Source organism: Muscardinus avellanarius (assembly GCF_963383645.1).
Source record: "Muscardinus avellanarius genome assembly, chromosome: 17".
NCBI classification, from domain to species: domain Eukaryota; kingdom Metazoa; phylum Chordata; class Mammalia; order Rodentia; family Gliridae; genus Muscardinus; species Muscardinus avellanarius.
This window is the reverse complement of record NC_137803.1, coordinates 54,310,979-54,332,645: the sequence shown is the minus strand read 5'-3', so window position 1 is coordinate 54,332,645 and position 21,667 is coordinate 54,310,979. Positions and strand designations below refer to the sequence as shown.

General features: G+C 41.6%; 1 protein-coding gene across 1 annotated transcript in view; it reads right to left on the bottom strand.

The window, feature by feature from the left end:
* Positions 1-21,667, bottom strand: part of ROCK1 (Rho associated coiled-coil containing protein kinase 1) — a gene marked incomplete at both ends in the record, with an annotated part of 146,004 nt that overhangs the window by 21,088 nt on the left and 103,249 nt on the right. Inside the window, 10 exons of the mRNA XM_080714719.1 lie at positions 2,681-2,888; positions 3,484-3,745; positions 3,909-3,987; positions 4,585-4,673; positions 4,863-4,933; positions 10,114-10,273; positions 12,336-12,524; positions 14,542-14,630; positions 14,842-14,935; positions 17,958-18,123. Coding sequence (XP_080570845.1) covers positions 2,681-2,888; positions 3,484-3,745; positions 3,909-3,987; positions 4,585-4,673; positions 4,863-4,933; positions 10,114-10,273; positions 12,336-12,524; positions 14,542-14,630; positions 14,842-14,935; positions 17,958-18,123 — 1,407 coding nt within the window. The remainder of the gene's footprint in view (positions 1-2,680; positions 2,889-3,483; positions 3,746-3,908; positions 3,988-4,584; positions 4,674-4,862; positions 4,934-10,113; positions 10,274-12,335; positions 12,525-14,541; positions 14,631-14,841; positions 14,936-17,957; positions 18,124-21,667) is intronic.

Genomic DNA, 21,667 nt, shown 5'->3' with positions numbered 1-21,667 from the left:
GATTGTACTCAATTTATGAAAATCTAACAAACCTCTATATATTTTAAATTAAACCAATTATCAAGGAAAAACCCATTGACACATAATTTTTTGAAAATCAATTTTTTCAAATTTCTATACTTATTCGTGGCAGTAAAATAATTCTCAAATTAAGGCACTAAAAGGGTAATGCAAATTCCACTGAAAGTGTTCCAAGAATAATTTACATTTCAAACAGTGCATACACTTATGTTTGTTAACTTAATGTCTTTATCACTTAAAACCACAAAGAAACACATTATACAATGACAGAAGTGATGAAGCCGAGCGCTTCTACACCTGGTTCTTTTGTACAGTCAGTTCCTACTGTCTCTAGTATAACAACTCGATATGGCTTGGCAAAAATGCATAGATTAAATGTATTTTTTTGTCTTCTCCCATTCCCCAATCTACAAACTTGCTGAAACATATACAGTATTTTGTAAAGCATAATGTAAGATATTTAATTTCTCAATCAAGTCCACCATGGGCAATCAAAAGTAAGACCTTTAAATTCTACAGTGAGGGCACTCAAGTTCCAAGTGATGCCACTGTTTTCTTAAAGTAATTTTGTATAGTCTTGCAAGAGCACAAAAACTTAAGTCATTAAAAAAACACACACACAAAACTTCAGTTTGTCTCATTTTGAGATATTTTCTTTACTCCTTCCATGAGCTGATCTCCATGTGACGGCCATTCCACTCGAAAGTGAAAGCTCCTTCCTCTCACTCACACGAGGAAAACTGGGTTCTATCACGACTGACAGGCGTTTTCTTAGAAATTCAAAAAGGCAGCACCTTTTTAAAAAATATATATCTAGCTAAGCTTTCCCCCCAATTATATTTGCATTACATAGTAATAATTAATCTAATCTACCTGTAGGCAAACCCGCAATACAAAAAAAACAAAAACCCTCAGTGTGCTTTTGTGCCAAAGCAAGGACAGAATAAACAGCAATCTTAACCCTGAAGCCTGTGATATTCGTGTCAAAGAAACAGCCTGTCTGCTCTGCATGGTTAAGGAAGCCTGGTTCGTCAGGTAGCATCCCACACGACTCCAAAAGGCAGTAGGTCACGCAGTTAGCTGTGGGGGGAAGTGAAGAGCTGTTACTTAAGAAATGCACTCGGAGCCGGGCGTGGTGGCGCACGCTTGTGATTCCAGCATTTGGGAGGCTGAGACAGGAGGATAGCACAGGTTCGAAGCCAGCCTCAGCTACTTAGTGAGGCTCTCGGCAACTTAGTTCCCCACCCCCTGAAATGCACTTGGTTCAAACACATCAGAAACTAGGAGGAGAGCTGGCTCCCTAGGCACCTGTCCTCGCAAACACAAGGCCACAGGTTCAATCTCCAGCACTGCCAACAAAGGGTGGTGGAGAGGGAATATATGATCATCGTCACACAAAATAATTACATAAAATGACCTACATCCCCAACCCTACTTTTTATTATTTTTATTTTGAAACAGGGTCTCACTGAGTTGCAAAGGGCTTCACTAAGTAGCTGAGGCTGTCCTCGAACCGTAATCCTCCTATCTCAGCCTCTTGAATGCTGGGATTACAAGCGCGTGCCACCATGCCCAGCTTCCTTTTTTTATTTTTAAAGGTACCGGAGCGGGAACCGAGGGGCATTCTACCTCCGAGCTATACCCCCAGTCTATTTTTTATTCTTTATTTGAAACAGGGTCTCACTGAGCTGCAAAGTAGTAGCTGAAGCTGTCTTCAAACCTGGATCCCCCTGCCTCAGCCTCCTGGTCAGGCTCCTATTTGCATTTAAAAAGATGTAAGCTAAAGCTGGGTGTGGGGCATATACTTTAATCCCAGCGCTTGGGAGGCTGAGACAGGAGGATCACACAGGTTCAAAGCCAGCCTCAGCTACGTAGTGAGGCTCTCAGGAACTTCTTAGTGAGACCCTGTTTCCAAATAGGTCTGGGAGTATAGCCCGGAGGTAGAAAAGCCCCTGGGTTCCACCCCCAGTAACTCTTCCTCTTCGTCCATTTTGGAAAACACACAGGCAGCCAAGTGTGGTGGTACACACCTGTAATCCCAGTACTTGGGAGGCTAAGACAGGAGGATTGCAGGTTCAACGCCAGCCTCAGCAATTTAGTGAAACCTTGTTTCAAAAAGGAAGAAAAAAAAAAAAATCCAGGCATGGTTGCACACGTTTGTAATCCCAGTACTTGGGAGACTGAGACAGAAGGATTGCGGTTCGCAGACAGCCTCAGCTATTTAGTGAGGCCCTTTGCAACTCAGTGAGATTGTTTCCAAATAAAAAATAAAAAAATTGGGCTGGGGGTGTATCTTGGAGTTAGAATGCCCCTGGGTTCCACCACCAGTACCACGCACACACAAAAAATAAATACAATAAAATAAAAATTAAACTACCAGTTGGTTAAAACATTAAGGGCTAAATATGTGCCCCCTGTATACCAACCTATGACAATAAAATCTGACAAGGAACTATATATCACATTTGTTAATATTATTAATTTCTAACAGAAATCAGGTAAACCAGTCTATAAAATAACTGAAACACACACACACCCTAACTATAAAGAACCTTCTAAAGTGAAAAGAATTTTATTTCTAGGTAGAATAAGATTGATTTTAGCAAATGTTATTCAAGCACACTTACTTTGTTGAAAAGGTTAACATTTCAATCCTTACCTGGTTTTTCCAGACGTATTTTTGACCACTTTTCTGAAAGACTGATTTGCAGTGGATCTTGTAGAAAGTGTTCGAGGCGAGGCACGAACAAAACCCGATGGTGGGTTTTTAGGGATCTTCTTAACTAAATGAGTTACCCATTTCTTTTGTTCATCCTGAGAACATGCTAGCAGCAGCATATCTCTTGCTGATGTTACATCATAACTCACTGCATTAAAAGACATAGCACAATTAAACCATATATAATATTAAAGAAACCAAACCTACCATATGCATAGTTTTTCATGTTCTTTAAGATTTATTTAATCTGGGCATGGTGGCACATGCTTGTAATCCCAGTACTTAGGAGGCTGAGACAGGAAGATCACAGGTTCGAGGACAGCCTCAACAAGCAGTGAGACTCTCATCAAACTAGTGAGACTGTTTAAAAATAAAAACAAAACAGGGCTGGAGGTGTAGCTTGGAGGTAGAATGCTCATGGGTTCAATTCCCAGTAAACACACACACACACACACACACACACACACACACACACACACACACTCACTCTCTCTCTCTCTCTCTCTCTCTCTCTTCCCCCTCTCTCATTTATTCACTTACTTTTTATGCTAATTGAACCACAGGGCTACACCTCTAGCCCTATCCTATTTATTTATTTGCGGTACTGGGGATTGAACCCAGGGACATTCTACCTCTCAGATTACAGTCTCAGAGATTACCATCGTGCACCATCATGCCTGCTGAGGTTGTTACACGTTGAAGAACTAATTTTGTTGGGACTTAAAATAACTGTCATGCCTCACCTTTACACGGAGAAATCAAGTCTTCTTTCTTATCGAGGTGGTCTCTGTGGCACTTCACGTGGCACCTTCGGCACTCTAGGGCAGGGGGTGGCTTAAAAACATGCCAGAGCGGCTTGGCACAGGCCTCACAGTTGGCAGGGAAGTGGTAGAGCGTGGGGATGAACTCGTGGCCTTTGTGATTCTGGAAATTCGTCTTCTCGGCTTGCTGCACTGGTTCCATCTCTACCTCTTTTCTACATTCACCTTCATTTGCGTACAGAATCTATACCAAGGATGGTGAGAGGAGAAGAGCTCACGTGACCTTAGTCAGTGAATAAAAGGTCCAAACACACAGAAAACGTTGGCATGTCTTATATTTACTTCGAAAACCACTTAGTACTACTTAAGGTAAAAGAATCTTTTCAAATATAACTTCAGATTTTTACCTGAAATATTTTAGGAATTTCTTCGGTTTCAGCTCTGTACACATCTCCTTGAGTGACAGGTCGAACATGAAAGAGTTTACTGAAATGAAAATAAATATCCTATGGGCGACTATAAAAAGTCATTTATAGCAAAAGACATATTCTAGACCGAAGAGGACAAAGGTGACAGATGGGAAAATTAAAAGATGCTCGACATCATCAGTCATCAGGAGATATAACTTAAAACCACAGTGAGTATCACTACATGTCTATCAAAAGCGTAAACACAGTAGAACAGTAAATGCTGGTGAGGTCGCAGATCTAGAGTATGGCAACGGGGCGTGGTGGCGCACGCTTGTCATCCCAGAACGTGTGAGGCTGAGACACGAGGACCACAGGTTCGAGGAAAGCCTTAGCAAGTAGTGAGACTCTCATCAACCTAGCAAGATGCTATTTCCAAACAAAAATAAAATAGGGCTGTGGGTGTATCTCAGAGGCAGAGTGCCCCTGGGTTCAAATCCCAGTACCCAAACCCAAACCAAAACAACAAAAATAAAGGTAGTACTTGTCAAGAAAAACATAAAAGTAGATTAACATTTTTTGAAGAGCACAAAATAAAAAATAATTCTAGTCTAAAAATAACTCACTACCGCACGTTAACACTGAAGTGATTTAACTGAAATCAAAGGGCACTTACTCTATGTCCAACACCATAGATGGATTGGATTGCTCCTTATCTTGTTCATCATTATAGAACAAAATTTTTTTGCTGCTTACCACAACATACTGAAAAGAGAAGGTGAAGAAGAGTTAAAGCAGCACTACTGACCTGGTTTAAAGTGTTAAGCGTATTGTCATCTATGCCTAGATTATACCGCATCCATATAAAATCAGTGTCAATATTAGAGCAGTTAATACAAGTTCTATGCTTCAAAGTAAAACATATAACAAAATCAGAAAGTAGGCATAGAGTACCTGCTTCTTCCAGCCATATCTTTTGATATTTCCTCTATTTGGTACAGATAGCCAACCTTCAATTCTTGACTCTAGGAAAAAAAAAAAAAGAATATACAGCAGTGAGTCTGAAATTGTCACGAAAGGAAACGCTATTAAAAACTGCCCGACAGCATGCAGCAACAGGCAATTGGAAACAGCTGAATGAATGAGCTCCATAATCTGCTCTTCATGCTTCAGTCACACAAACCAACTGGACGGCCAAACAAATACTGCAGAAAAAAGGCCCAAGCTCTTCCCATCAAATGAACACTCAGCAGGACGTAACAGTATCTGTAAGAGCCAGGCAAAGCTGGAATGGACTGCAGCTTAAATGGGATATGATACAGAAGACTTTAAACCACTTAAAACATATAAAAACACTTAGCAAAAAGAAAAAGAAAAAAGAAACTATGCAGCGAGAGGAACAAACCAGAGCCATGATTTACACAAGAGCAAGCAAAGTACAGAAGTGTCCTGCTACTCACAGAAGGCAAGAACAGAAGACAGTAAGTAAGGAATGCAGGCAGAACCAACTAGGTACAAAGAACGAGAGAGAGCGCTTCGTTTGTCTTCTTGTACAACACTGCCAAACTTTTTGGCAAACTGCTCAGAACAATCCCAATACATTTGTACAAATTTGGTTGGGAAGACACTTACAGAGAAGTACAGTCATAATTCTTTTCAAATTGAAGAAGTGTGAAACCTTTTAAGTGTGTGATAATAAATTAAAAAAGAACACAAAATTCAATAGGCTAACCGCTAATATTTATGCATTCTACAAATTCCCTGTTTTTATCAAGGTCTTTTACAATAATTATCACTGCTGTTCAAATATAATTAATGTTTATCAGAAATGTCTGGGGGATAAAGATGATTCCTTTAGAAATTATCGCATCATGTTGGCAATATGAAAATCCAATTAAGTACTTTCAAAATCTTAAAAAAATAAAGTTATCAATTTTAAAGTATGATGCTATGATGTGACAGATTATACTATGGCTCAAATCATGATTCTAAAAATATATATGTATTATATATATAATCCCTGCCCATATAACTTAAAAGCTGTGAATCTGAGTCTTACAGTAACAGACGACAATAAATATTTATTAGTTATCAAGTGCTATATATAAGAAACATATTTAACCTTTGTATGGTCCCATGAATATAGGATATTATATTCTGAGGCAGAGGAGACACAGAATGTCTCCTCTGCTCTACCAGAAACCTCAAGGCTGGAGGCTGAGCCGCAGGGCGGCCGCTCCCCACGTGCTTGTTCCACTTCCGCCTTGCACTTTTTTTCTTTCTGTAGTACTGGGGATTGAACCCAAGGACACTCTACCTCAGAACTATACTCCCAGCGCTTTTTATTTTTAAACTGGGTCTCACTAAATTATCTTACGTTGGCTTCAAACTTGTGCCCCTCTTGTTTCAGCCTCTCAAGTACTGGGGTTACAGGTGTGCCACCGTGCCAAGCCCCACAGCGTACTCCATGTCTCCAAACTTTTGTGTCATTTTCCTTTACATAAATTGTGGTTGTTAAAAGTAGAATATATAATAAGATAAATTAAAAAAAAATGTAAGCTCTCTGCTCTCCCAACTTTTTCCTTAATTGTTGCTATTTATTTATCATTAATTCCTTTTTTTCCTTAGTTAGCTCCTGGTAGGTTTTGTGAGAGCAGGAATCCTAACTTGTTCACTGGTGGGTTTTCTTGTGGCACTAGGGACTAAAACCAGGGGCATTCAACCTCTGAGCTACACCCCCAGCCCTATTTTATTTTTTCATTTTGAAACAGTGTCTCGCTAAGCTGCTGAGGGCCTCAGGGGGCTGCTGAGAATGGCCAGGAGCCTGTGCTCGTCCTGTCTCAGCCTCCCAAGTACTGGGATTACAAGTGTGCGCCTGGCTCTCACACTTGTTTTACATACCCCATGGCATCTGACACACAGAGGAGGAGTTTGATAAATATTTGTTGATTATTTTGCTTTTCTGCTTTTTTCTAAAAAGTCAATTTATGTCATCCTCTGTAGTAAAGGTTACGGTTCAAAAATCAAACAGGCAGACCCCCCCACCCCCAGTGCTGAGGATGGAAGCCAGGGGTACTCTACCTCTGAGCTGAGCTACACCCCCACGAACCTGAGATCCTCCTGTTTTGCTTTCCCAAGTGCTGGGATTACAAGCCTGAGCCATGACGCCTGGCTTTCTTTCTGATATTTAAACAATACGTCACTCTTAAAGGGCTGATGGTGTAGCTTGGAGGTAGAATGCTGCTAGGTTCAATCTTCAATAATTCTCTCTACCCCCAAAATTATTTCTTTTAGATGTGACTGTAAAATCTTTCCTTCATTTGTCAAGAACTGTTTTTAAGCATCTAGTAAAAGGTTGGATTTTATATAGACTTTTAAGTTTACAAGTAAAGCATCAGACACAGAGATAGGAATTATCCACTGATCGAATTCTAAGATGAAGGTCAAGGTTTAGCACTGTTGAGGTCTTCGTAACACTTCAATACTAACAACACAGTGAGGGGAAAATAGACACTGAATGGATCTCATTTTGTAACAATAGAGAATGGCTACCAGCACTTCGTTTTGGAGTTTAAAAATCTTAAACACAGCCGGGCGTGGTGGCGCACGCTTGTAATCCCTGTGCTTGGGAGGCAGAGACAGGAGGATCGTGCAGGTTTGAAGCCAGCCTCGCTGGTTTAAGAGACCCTGTTTCCAAATAAAATTATAAAAAATAGGTTTCTGGGAGTGTAGCCCGGAAGTAGAAGGGTTTCCAGGAACTCCAGTACCACAAAATAAATAAATAAATAAATAAATAAATAAATAAATAAATAAATAAATAACAATACACTAATATTCTTTTTTTTTTTTTGGTGGGTCTGGGATTGGAACCCAGGGGCATTCAACCTCCAAGCTATACCCCCTGCCCTATTTTTTTATTCTTTATTTTGAAACTAGGTCTCACTGAGTTGCAGAGGGCTTCACTAAGTAACTGAGGCCGTCCGTGAACCGCGATCCTCAGGTCTCAGCCTCCCAAATGCTGGGATTACAAGTGTGCACCACCACGCCCGGCTACACTAATATTCTAAGTAGTAAACTCAGAAGAGAGTCAGTATGCGGGGTGTGGTGGCACACACTTATAATCCCAGCATTTGGGAGGCTATGAGGCCCTTTGCAACTCAGTGAGACTGTTTCAAAAAATAAAATAAGAAATAGAGCTGGGGGTGTGGCTTTGGGGGTAGAATGCCCCTGGGTTCCATCCCTAGTTCTGAAAAAAAGAAGAAGAAGGAGGAGGAGGAGGAGGAGGAGGAGGAGGAGATGAAGAGGAAGAAGAGGAAGAAGAGGAAGAGGAAGAAGAGGAAGAAGAGGAAGAAGAGGAAGAAGAAGAAGAAGAAGAAGAAGAAGAAGAAGAAGAAGAAGAAGAAGAAGAAGATTTACTATCTCTTTGATATCTGACTCCTAAATGGATTTTTTTTTTTTTTTTTTTTTTTTTTTTGGTGGTACTGGGGATGAAATCCAGGGCATTCTATCTCTGAGCTATACCTCCAGCCATATATATATATATATATATATATATATATATATATATATATATATATATATATCTCCCAGGTTTGGGGATGGAACTCAGGGGCATGAGACCTCTGAGCTACAGCCTCTGCCCTATTTTTAATTCTTTATTTTGAAACCGGGTCTCACTGAGTTGCAGAGGGCCTAAGTAGCTGAGGCTGCCCATAAACCGTGATCCTCTGGTCTCAGCCTCCTGAATGCTGGGATATAAGCGTGTGCCACCATACCCAGCCTACTGACTCTCTTCTGAGTTTATTACTTAGAATATTAGTGTATTTTCAGGGAGTTTGTGTGTTTTTTTTTTTTTTTTTTTTTTTTTGTGTGTGTGTGTGTGTGTGGTACTGGGGTTCCTGGAAACCCTTCTACCTCTAGGCTACACTCCCAGACACCTATTTTTTTATATTTTTATTTGGAAACAGGTTCTCACTGAGTTGCAAAGTGCCTCACTAAGTAGTAGCTGAGGCTGCCTGCCAACCGCGATCCTCGTTGTCTTAGCCTCCCAAATGCTGGGATTACAAGTGTGTGCCACCATATCGAGCTCATTTCTACTACTATTAAGCCAAGAATGAGGTTGTGGTTATTTTTAAATTAACTCTCCATTAGGAAAAAGAAGACAGAGAAAAAGTTTGAAATACTAGCCTCCTACCTTTATTTGGTTTCCTATCCCCTTACTGTACTGCCCAATCCTTTTTATCTGTTTTTCCAAATTTTAATTTAAGCCAGACCTTGTTGAATTTTATCATTGCTACATTAGGGAGGCTTCTATACATAGCTACTATGGTTTTGAGTTAAAGCACAGTTCATAGTTTTAGCAAAATAATAAATAAAATATGAACAGTTGGATGTTAGTCATAAGATCAGAATGCTCAGAATGGGTGCATATGACAGGCATGGTGCTGCCTGCTCGTAACCTCACACCTGGGGAGGCTCTATGAGAAAGGAAGGTTGCAGGTTCAAGGACAGCCTCAGCAAGTTGTGAGATTCTCATCAACCTACCAAGACTTTATAAACAAAACAAACAAATAACAGAGCAGGCATGGGAGTATACTCTTGTAATCCCAGTACCTGGGAGGCTGAGACAGGAAGATCACAGGTTTGAGGACAGTCTCAGCAAGTACTGAGACTCTCATCCACCTAGTGAAACCCTGTTTAAAAAAAAAACCAAAAACAGCTGGGGTGGTGGCATACACCTGTAATCCCAGTCCTTGGGAGGCTAAAACAGGAGGATTATAGCTTCAAAACCAGCCTCAGGAATTTAGTGAGGCTTTCACAAACCTAGTGAGACCCTGTTTCCAAATAAGAAATAAAAACTGGTCTGGGAACCAGGCGTGGTGGTGCACACTTGTAATCCCAGCATTCGGGAGGCTGAGACTGGAGGATCGCGGTTTGCGGACAGCCTCAGCTACTTAGTGAGGCCCTCCGCAACTTAATGAGACCTTGTTCCAAAATAAAGAATAAAAAAATAGGGCGGGCAGGGGGGGTGTAGCTTGGAGGTAGAATGCCCCTGGGTTCCATTCCCAGCCCCTTAAAAAAAAAAAAAAATCCTTTTTAAATCTCCATGGACAAAATGACAAGGTAGGAGAAAACAAATTTAAAAAAAAAAAAAATTTCCATGACATTTAAGCAAGCTTGAATGACAGAAGAAAATTATTCTTACCTGGCAGGTTTCCATCAGTTTCATCCGCACTAGGAAAACTAGCAACACTAGTGGAATCCGAAAGGTCCAAAAGTTTAGCGCGCAGTTGCTCAATATCACTCTCCTTGCTAGCCAACTGCATCTGAAGCTCATTCCTGTGCGTGCACTCTTCTACCAATTGCTATTTTTGAAAAACATCAAGATAATATAATCAAGCTCAAATAATTTCCAACATTAATAAGTAACTGAAATATAAACAACTAACCTAAAATACTGTAAACCATGAATGCTCAGAACCATAGATAGATTATTTATTTATTGGTACTGGGAATAGAACTCATGGGCCTTCTACCTCTGGGCTACACTCCCAGACCTATTTTATTTTTTGTTTTGAAACTCAGTCTCGCTAAGTTGCTGAGAGTTTTACTAAGTTGCTGAGGCTGGTTCTGAACCTGCGACCCTCCCGTCTCAGCCTCTCAAGTACTGGGATTACAAGTGTGTGCCAGTATGTCCAGTTATTTAATCTTTTTTTTTTTTTTTTTTTTTGGCGGGCCTGGGGATGGAACCCAGGGGCATTTGACCTCCACGCTACACCCCCTGCCCTACTTATTTTTTTTTATTCTTTATTTTGAAACAGGGTCTCACTAAGTTGCAGAGGGCCTCACTAAGTAGTAGCTGAGGCTGTCCGTGAACCGTGATCCCCTGGTCTCAGCCTCCTGAATGCTGGGATTATAAGCATGCGCCACCACGCCCGGCTTATTTAATCATTTTTGAGACAAGTCTCACTATATTGCTCAGGCTGGCTGTGACCTCTGGGCTCAAGCAATCCTCCTGCCTCAGCCTTCCAAGAAGCTGGAACTACAGGTGCACGCCACTGCACTGGCTACAACCACAGATTCCGACGCACAGTAGGAAGGTAAGTTCTTTCTTATCAACGCAATGCTAAGATAAACTGCTCTTCTCCCTGCTTTTAGAAGAATTTTTCTTAAACAGTTATAAAAAAACTTAAAACAGTAAATATTTTTCTAGCTTCCTATGATTTAGTTTAAAAAATAGGGATAGGGGTGAAGCTTGGAGGTAGAATGCCTGAGTTCACTCCCTAGTACCACAAAAATAAATAAGCAAGCAAGCAAGCCGGGCGTGGTGGCGCACGCTTGTAACCCCAGTACTTGAGGACCTTGCAGGTTCAGAGCCAGCCCCAGCTACTGAGTGAGGCTCTCAGCAACTTAGTGAGACCCTGTTTCCAATTAATAAAACAGGTCTGGGAGTATAGCCCAAAGGTAGAAAGCCCCTGGGTTCTACTCCCAGTGCCACAAAAATTAAAAATAAAATTAAAAATAATGAATAAACAAAACTTTTCAAGATGGTAAAACCAAAACAATGGGAGTCAATGCTGTCTTATATGTGAGATCACATTCTCAACTTTATGTAGCATGTCAGATGTATAAAAATTAAGCTTGATATTTATTTATTTTTATTTGTTTATTTTATTTTTTGGTGGTCTGGGCTACACTCCCAGACCTATTTTATACTTTTTTTATTTGGAAACAGGCTATCTTAAGCAAGCGAGGCTGGCTCCAAACCAGCGTGATCCTCTGTCTCAGCCTCCCAAGCGTGGGGATTACAAGCGTGTGCCACCACGCCCGGCTAAGCTTGATATTTAGATTTTGGAAAAATAAGTCTTTTTTTTTTGTGTGTGTGGTACTGGGGGTGGAACCCAAGAGGCTTTCTAACCTCAGTCTACACTCCCATGCCTATTGTATATTTTTTTATTTGGAAACAGGGTTCCACTAAGTTGCTGAGAGCCTCACTCAGTAGCTGAGTCTGGCTTCGAACCTGTGCGATCCTCCTGTCTCAGCTTCCCAAGCGCAGGGATTACAAGCGTGTGCCACCACGCCCGGCGAAAAATAAGTCTTGATTAGAGAAATAAAGCTCCCATAACTCAAAACCTCTATCCCAACTACAGTCAATACTCTAACAGCCATACTGCAATTTTAGTGTAAAGTCAAAGAAACAAAACACTGTCTCACAAAGTAAGGCCTCTAATTGAGCAGATGCTAACTGGTGAAAATTAAGCTATAGTTAACTGACAGGCAATAGAACATCCTTTTAGTCTTTCAAGATAAATGCTTACTGAGAATAGTAATGACCAAACCCAAACAGGTACTTGACACATGAAGATCCCTCCAAGCACAGACAACGCTGCGGTGCTGACGACACAAGACAACGCGCCCGCGCCTCACCGCCTGCATGTCGTTCAGCTCCTTCTGATGCTTCACCACCATCTGGTTGAACTTCTCTCTCTCTTGGTTGAGTTCCAGTTGTAGCTTTCGATTTTCCTTTTCCTTCTTTCTCAAATCTTGTGTATTAGCTTTCTTTCTATCAATTTTAAAATCTTTGCGATTCATTATTTCCGCCAACTTGTTAACAGCCTATTAAATAATAAAATGTTATTAATAGTGATCTATCAGAGGTATGAAAAGTAGGACAATGTAATGAAGGCTGGCTACGATAACCTGTGGCACAAATAACTAATACAGATGTGTCTAACTATTCCAGTGTAAGAGCCAGATACGCTTGCAAAAACCCATCGATTGTTCAACAACTATTTAGCACTCACACTGTAGGCAGGCGCTCAGCTAGGCAGGAGGGAGAAAGGCAGGTACAGTTATGTTTTAACAGTGTCATAGTCTGGTAGACTTTCGTTTGTTTTGTGGGGCTGAGGATTAAACCAAGATGTATTTTACCTCTAAGCTATATCCTCAGATCTATTTTACTTTTTATTTTGAAACAGGGTCTTGCTAAGTTGCTGAGAGTCTTGCTAAATTGCTGGGGCTGGCTTTGAACCTGCAATCTTCCTGGCTCAGCCTCCCAAGTGCTAGGATTAAAGGCATGCTCCACCACAATAGACTTGACTTTTTTTTGTTTTTTTGCGGGTCTGGGGATGGAACCCAGGGGCATTCTACCTCTGAGCTACACCCCCTGCCCTATTTTTTATTCTCTATTTTTGAAACAGGGTCTCACTAAGTTGCAGAGGGCCTCACTAAGTAGCTGAGGCTGTCCTCAAACCGTGATCCTCCAGTCTCAGCCTTCCAAATGCTGGGATTACAAGCGTGCGCCACCATGTCTGGCTTTTTTTTTTTTTTTTTGGTGGTACTGGGGATGGAACCCTTCTAACTCCGGGCTACACTCCCAAACCTATTTTATATTTTTATTTGGAAATAGGGTCTCTTAAGCCAGCAAAGCTGGCTTAGAACCTGTGAGATCCTCCTGTCTCTGCCTCCCAAGTGTGGGGATTACAAGCGTGTGCCACCACGCCCGGTTAGACTAGACTTTTAATAGTAAGATAATCAAGCTAGGTGTGGTGGTGCACACTTGTAATCCCAGCATTCGAGAGGCTGACACAGGAGGATCTTGGTTCACAGACAGCCTCAGGTACATAGTGAGGTCCTTTGCAACTCAGTGAGAGTCTGTTTCAAAATAAATAAAAAATCGTTTGAAGTATTTCTAGAATCTACTAAGTGCATTTGTGAAAATTTGCCTGAGTTGCAACATGAAGGACTGAGGAGAGAGCAGATTAGTGTTAAGGAAACAACAAATAATTTGATTATATGGGAGATACAATTAGTAAATATAAAATAGAATTTCTTGTCATAAATTAGTTGAAATACTAATTAGGCTATAGAAATTTTGAATTATTAGATAACTTGGCAGAATGGCTAGATATCAAGTTTTAGTGGACAAAATCTGATCTAGATACATCACCACATACAAGGCACAACGATCCTTCCCCCTATCGCTTCTCAGCCCATCTCTCTCTCTCACTCTCTCCCACCATCAACCTCAGGTCTCAGCGTCTCAGCCATGTTCTGACCAACAAATGCTGCGTGAGCCTCGTGGAGCAGCCGCACTCTGCTTCCTATTTAGGTCTTCTATTTCAAGGTGTCAATAACTTACATGATTTGTTCAAATGAAAGAGTCAAACCTTACTACCTTGGTTTTAGGGGACAGTACAAACAGTATTACCTTTCCAAATATCTGATATGCAAATACAAATCCATGGAGAGGGGAGAGGGGAGAGGGGAGAGGGGAGAGGGGAGAGGGGAGAGAGAGAGAGAGGGAGAGGGAGAGGGAGAGGGAGAGGGAGAGGGAGAGGGAGAGGGAGAGGGAGAGGGAGGGAGAGAGAGAGAGAGAGAGAGAGAGAGAGAGAGAGTGTGTGTGTGTGTGTGTGTGTGTGTGTGTGTGTGTTATTAGGGATGGAACCCAGGGGCGTTCTACCGCTGAGTGATATCCCCAGCCCTATTTTTTTTATTCTTTATTTTGAAACAGGGTCTCACTGAGCTACAAGGGCCCTCAGTAAGTAGGTGAGGCTGTCGGTGAACCGTGATCCTCCTGTCTCGGCCTCCTGAATGCTGGCATTACAAGTGGGCGCCACCACGCCCAGCTTACCTGTGTTTTAAGAGTTCGTTCTGTGCTGATATTCTTTTCAAAGGCAGCCTTAAGATTATTGATCTCCTCCTCCTTCTGCAATTTATATTCTGCCAACAAATTGCATAATATGTTACTGTAGAGCATTAAATAATTTCTGCATTTCAAACTAACACTGTTCTCAATTCAAATTACTGTACACGACATAGTAACTTTTCGTGACTTCAAAAGTCTACAGAAGTTATTTAATAATTTAATGTACAACATAAATAGCTGAAGATTAATCACTGGATTTAACATGATTAAGAAAACCCTACATACCTTCCTCTGCCTTCCTCATTTTATCGGTAAGCTCTTCATTTTCTTTTCTTAGTAATTCAACGTCTTTGGTTAGCATGCTGTTTGTTTCTTCAAGCTAAACAAAGCACACACAGATTTAAATATAAGCTCTTAAAAATAATGCTTCACATTTTCCACAGATGAGAAGAGGTTAGACACCACCTAACTACAGAAAACACCTCATTACAGCTTAAGACAAGTGAACATTTAGAAATAACGAATAGCTTCCAAAAATCACTTCAGAGAGGAAGAGGGAGGGAGAGGGAGGAAGGGGGCTGGCTGTGTGTGTGTGTAAATAAAAGGAAAGCTGGGCACGGCGGTGCACACTTGCAGTCCTGGCACTCAGAAGGTCGAGGCGGGAGGACCGCCGGCTCGAGGAGGCCTCAGCAGCTTCGTGAGACTCTGCAGTGGGCAGAAGTGGGCTAGAGTCTGGAACTCCACCTTTGGCACTACGCCTATTGCCCACTGTGTGATTCTGGGCAGGCACCACCTTTCTATTCAGTTCTACGCCTATCGTCCACTGTGTGATTCTGGGCAGGGCACCACCTTTCTAGACCTCCGTTTCTTCAAAGGAATAATTATACAAATGAGCCGGGCGTGGTGGCGCACGCTTGTCATCCCAGCTTGTCATCCCAGCATTCGCGGGAGGCTGAGACCAGAGGATCGCGGTTCGCGGACAGCCTCAGCTACTTAGTGAGGCCCTCTGCAACTCAGTGAGACCTGGTTCCAAAATAAAGAATAAAAAATAGGGCAGGGGGTGTAGTTCGGAGGTCAAATGTCCCTGGGTTCCATCCTCAAACCCGCAAAAAAAAACCCCAAAATTATACAAATGACAGTAAAGATATTTACTGACTACTTTTACTAATGTATTTTTTGGCTATTCTATGCAGATTATCTTAATCACGATCATTTGGAATGTTATTTCTATTTTTAAGAGTTTTATTGGTACAATGTAATTACACACTGCAGCGACACTCAAAGTGATGGGTTCATAAACACACACACATCACTTGGCTTGCTTCCCTCCAGGCCTGTCCCGCTACCCCTGCTCCATCTCTATATGTGCTGGTGAGGCTGGCATGATACCTTCATACATGCACACACATTATTTGGTCTGTTTTATACATGAGAAATTGGAGGCTTAAAGGAATTAAAGCAATCTGCCAAGATTACGTGACTTCTTAGGGGCAGAGTTGAGATCTAACTCCCACTCATAATTCTATACAAACTATATATAAGTCTGAGTAGTAGGTAACTGTTTGTACTATCAGTTGTCTCAAAATGGATTTGTAGACTATTCAAAGAATTTTTTTTCATTCCGAAATTGTTTCTCAAAATTTTAAAGAATTCTGGTTCACAAAATCAGTTTAAGTGTTGTAAGAGAACAATAAATTTTAGCTACACATTTCTTCACATAAAATATAACAAATAAGATAGGAAAAACCCCAGCATATAGAATAAGAATTTCAATAACTGACAAATGTTTTGGATTAAAAAGCAATTCAATACAAGTAGAGAAGGATCACAAGCGTAACTAAAATGCATGTGCACACACCCTGTTCCTTTTTTTTTTGCAGTACTGGAGATTGAACCCTGGGGCATTCTACCTGAAACAGAGTCTCACTGAGTTGCAGAGGGCCTCACTAAGTAGCTGAGGCTGGCCAAGGACCTGTGATCCTCCTGTGTCAGCCTCCCGAGTACTGGGATTACAAGAGTGCAACATCACACCCTGCTTTATTTTTTATTTTGAAAAAGGTCTCACTAGGTTGCTGAGAGTCTAAGCTGAAGAAGCTGTGCTGAAACCTGCAATCCTTCTGTCTTAGCCTTCCAAGTACTGGCTTGTGTAGGTCACATATTAAAGTGCCAGGCCAGGCGTGGTGGTCACGCTTGTAATCCCAGCATTCAGGAGGTGGAAACTGGAGGATCGTGGTTCATGGACAGCCTCAGATAAGTACTTAGCGAGGCCCTTTGCAACTCAGGGAGACCCTGTTTCAAAAACAAAAAGACTAAAAATATAGGGCTGTGGGTGTAGCTCTGAGGTACAATGCCCCTGGGTTCCATCCCTAGTACCACACACACAAAAAAAGGAAAATAAAAGTAAAAATAAAAAATAAAGTACTAGGCCGGGCGGGCGTGGTGGTGCACACTTGTAATCCCAGTACTTGGGAGGCTGAGACATGAGGATCACAAGTTCGTGGACAGCCTCAGCTACTTATGCCCTCTGCAACTCAGTGAGACCCTGTTTCAAAATAAAGTAAAAAATATAGGGCTGGGGGTGTAGCTCGGAGGAAGAATGTCCCTGGGTTCCATCCCCAGTCCAGCAGACACATAGAAAAGGTACTAGCCAGGTGTGGTGGTGCACTCCTGCAATCCCAGCACGGTTAGCGCCAGCCGCAGCTACCTCGTGAAGCTCTCTGCAACCTAGTGAAACCCTGTCTCAAGAATAAAAAATAAGAAATAGAATGGGCTTGGAAGTGTAGCTTGGAGGTAGAATACCCCTGGGTTCAATCCCCAGTACCACCACCACCTTAAAAAAAAAAAAAAAAAACGAGGGCAGCTGGGTGTGGTGGCACACTTCTGTGAGGAGGAGGAATCCATTTCGAGGCCAGCCTCAGCAACGTAGCGAGACACTCAGCATCCCAGTGAGACCCTGTTTCAAAACAAACACGCTACTGGGCTGGTGGTGTGACTCAGTAGGATGCCCCCTCCATTCAATCCTCAGAACCCTAAAAAGAGGAATCTATCCTGATTCCTTCCTAGCTTCCATATGAGAGAAAGCATGAGAACCTTCCCTTCCTGTGACTGGCTAGTCTCACTTAGCATAATGTTCTCCAGAGCTATCCATTTTCCCGAAGATGACATTATTTTCTTCTTGAGTGCTGAGTAGAACTGCACTGTGTGGATACCCCATAATTTTGTAATCCATTATCTCTTGATGGACACCTAGGTTGGCTCCATAATTTGGCTATTGTGAATTGTGCTGCTAAGAACATAGGTATGCAGAGATTGCTATGATTTCTGATTTCAGTCCCTTTGGCAAGGAACCCAGAAGTAGTATAGCTGGATCGTTACGTAATTTACCTGACCCTCATACTTACCCGACTAACAGTGTGATCCTTATCTGTAATCTCTTGTCTGTTTCTGGAAGCAGCTTTCTTACTTTCTTGGGTCAGTTCAAAATACTGTTCTTCTAGGAGTCCTCGAGCCAACTGCTCAGACTCAGCTTTTGTTTCTGCTAGATCCAACTGAGTAGAAAGAGTTTCTCTGCAAGAGATTTGTTAAAAAGAATAATAATACACACACACACAAATTCAATTCATTCTCCCAAATTAATTATAATAGCTTAAAAACACTGTGTGTGTGTGTGTGTGTGTGTGTGTGTTGCTAGGGATTGAATCCAGGGGGTTTCTACCTGCAAGTTAGACCAACAGCCCTGTTTTATTTTTTGCTTAGAAACAAGGTCTTGCTAAGTTGCTGAGAGCCTTGCTAAACTGCCAAGGCTGGTTTCAAATTTGCAATCCTCCAGACTCAGCCTCTCAGATACTTTGTAAACTTTCTATAGAAGGAATGAATTTAACTTCTCAAGCCATCTGTTTTTGAATAGGGAGTTTGTAGATCTGGAATGGAGGACACAAGGCAGAGTGGAAAAGTCACTGGCTGGCACATCCAGAGCCATACCTGGACCCTTACGCTTATGATGAACTGCGTGAAAGGACACTGGGCATGTTCCTTACTTCCTGGGGCTCATTTTAATAAAACCAGCAAAATGAGAGGGATAAAATAAATTACTTGTGCCATCCCTTTTGTGTGTGTGTAGGTCTGGGGATGGAACCCAGGGGGATTCGACCTCCGAGCTACACCCCTGCCCTATTTTTTTTAATTCTTTATTTTGAAACGGTCTCACTGAGTTGCAGAGGGCCTCACTAAGTAGCTGAGGCTGTCCATGAACCACGATCCTCAGGTGTCACCCTCCCCAAATGCTGGGATTACAAGCGTGTGCCACCACGCCGGGCTTGTGCCATCCCTTTTAATTCTGTAGTTCAATGAGGTTATAAAGACATACAGATTTGTGAGCCACTATAAACTACCTGGAAATGCTGCTTGGAAATTATACTTTAACGCATTTCAGAACTGACATTCAGGCCAGGCCAGGATTGCTCTAGTTTATCTGCTCCTTCCAAAGAGCTTCTCTTCGATAAGCAATTTTGGTCACCATTATATCACCTTAGAAGGGAGATATAACACACACACACACACACACACACACACACACACACACACACACACAATACTATTAATTCTCCCAAAAACTATTGATTTGGATGTTTACTATGTCCCAAATACTCCTCTAGAATTAAGGTATACACAGCACTAACAGAGTTTTCTCTTCGATAAGCAATTTTGGTCACCATTATATCACCTTAGAAGGGAGATATATAATACACACACACACACACACACTATTAATTCTCCCAAAAACTATTGATTTGGATGTTTACTATGTCCCAAATACTCCTCTAGAATTAAGGTATACACAGCACTAACAGAGTTTTCTACCTTCACGGAACATATATTAGTAGAGTCATACAGAGAATTAAAAGATGGAAGGCAGAAAAAAGCATGAATGTGGTCATAATTTTATTATAGGGTACTAACATTGGAGATATGAATGAAGTAAAGGAATACAAAATGCAGGACAGCTAGGAATTTATTCTCCTCTGCCTAAAGTACAGGCAGAGGAAGCACTAAAAAAAAAAGCCCAAGGCGGCCTGAAAGAAACTGGTACGCATAAAGACTGTAGTCAGACAAGTTAGGGGAAAAATGGATGTTATAAGACATTCTAAGAAAATAAGGAGACTTTGGCTTTTCTTCTGTATGCTGATGTTTGAAAAATATCATTTGGAGCCGGGTGTGGTGGTGCACTCCTGTAGTCCCAGAACTCAGGAGGCTGAGACAGGACTGCATGTTTGAAGACAGCCTCAGCACGTAGTAAGACTCTCATCATCCTAGAGACCCTTTTTTTCCTCGTTACCAGGGATAGAACCCGAGGTCATTCTACTTCTGAGCTAACACTTCAGCCCTATTTTTTAGTCTTTTTATTTTTGAAACAGACTCTCACTGAGTTGCGAAGGGCCGTGCTAAGTAGATGAGGCTGTCCGCAAACCACCATCCTCTAGTCTCCACCTCTTCAATGCTGGGATTTCAAGCCTGTGCCATCATGCCTAGCTCTAGAGAGACCATTTCAAAAATAAAAAGGTCTGGGTGTTTAGCTTGGAGGTAGAATGCCTCTGTGTTCAATCGCCAGTACAAAACACACACACACACACACACACACACACACACACACACACACACACACAAATAAATTGTAAAAATACAATACAAAAAGTAAAAAGATCATTCAGGCTGCTCTACTAAGACCAGACAGTAGGACAATGACAGAAGCAGAAGCCAGTTAAGAGGCTACTGAGATAATCAAGACGGGAAACGATGGTTTGGACCAGGGTCTGTAATGGGCATGTGTGGTGAGAAGTGATCAGATTCCACATGTAATTTTTGGCCAGGTGTGGTGGTACACGCCTGTAATACAGTACTTGGGGGGCTAGATAGAAAGATCGTAGGTTTGAGGCCAGCGTTAAAAACTTTGTGAGGCCCTCAGCAAAGTAAAAATATGAAATAAAATAAAATAGGGCTGGCAGTGTAAAACTGAAGGTAGAATGTTCCTGGGTTTAATCCTCAGTACCCCCACACATGCAAGACATATATGTACTGTATATATATAATTACATATATTATTTACAAATATTCATTTTAGTTACAACTGGGAGAATTTGTTAATGCCTGCTTGAAGAGTGTAAGAAAAAGAAAAGAGCCTAGGATGACTTCAAAATTTTTCTGTGGTACTGGGGATAGAACCCAGGGCTATTTTACCTCCCAGCTATACTCCCTGCCCTAGCCCTATTTTTTATTCTTTATTTTGAAACAGGGTGTAAGTTGCAGAGGGCCTCACTAAGTAGCGGAGGCTGGCTGTGAACCTGCGATCCTCCTGTCTCAGCCTTCCAAGTACTGGGATTACAAGAGTGTGCCACCATGCCGGCTCTGACTTCTAAATTTTTTACTTAAACAATTGGAAATAAAAGAACTGTCAATTATGAAATGACGACAGAGAGGAGCGAGTTGGCAGGGCAAGTGAATCAGCAAGTTCTTTGGACACATTAGGTTGGGCTGCTGATTACACACCTGAGATGTCACATAGACAGCCGGATATACGAGTGCGGAATTCAGGGGCTGGATGAGAGCAAGCAGGAGCGACTGACTCCCTGCGTCACCAGAACTCAAGAGATCTTAGAAGTGAGAACAAGCAGTGACTTAGTAAGAGGAAAGCAGTGAGCAGCCACAGGAACAGAGACTGTCCTCAGAGCCATCAGCTATGTCAGAAGCTGCTAAGAAGGCGAGGAACGAGTTTTTACTATTGTCTTTAACTTTAGAAAGACAACAATGACCTTGAGAGGGGTTGTTTGAATAATGAATGCAAAATTCTGACGAGTTAGCTCAAGAGAATGGAAAAAAAAGAGCTGGCATGTGACTTCAAGTAAGTTTCCTACAAAAAGCAGAAAAACAGAATAGTAGTTGGTAGTAGCTATGCAGTTAAAGAGGGCTTTTTTTTTTTTTTTTGGTGCAAAGATTGAACCCAGAAACCAGAGGCATTCTACTTCTGAGCTATACTCTTACATACATACATACATACATACATACATACATACATGTGTGTGTTTGTGTTTGTGTGTGTGTGTGTATGTATATGTAT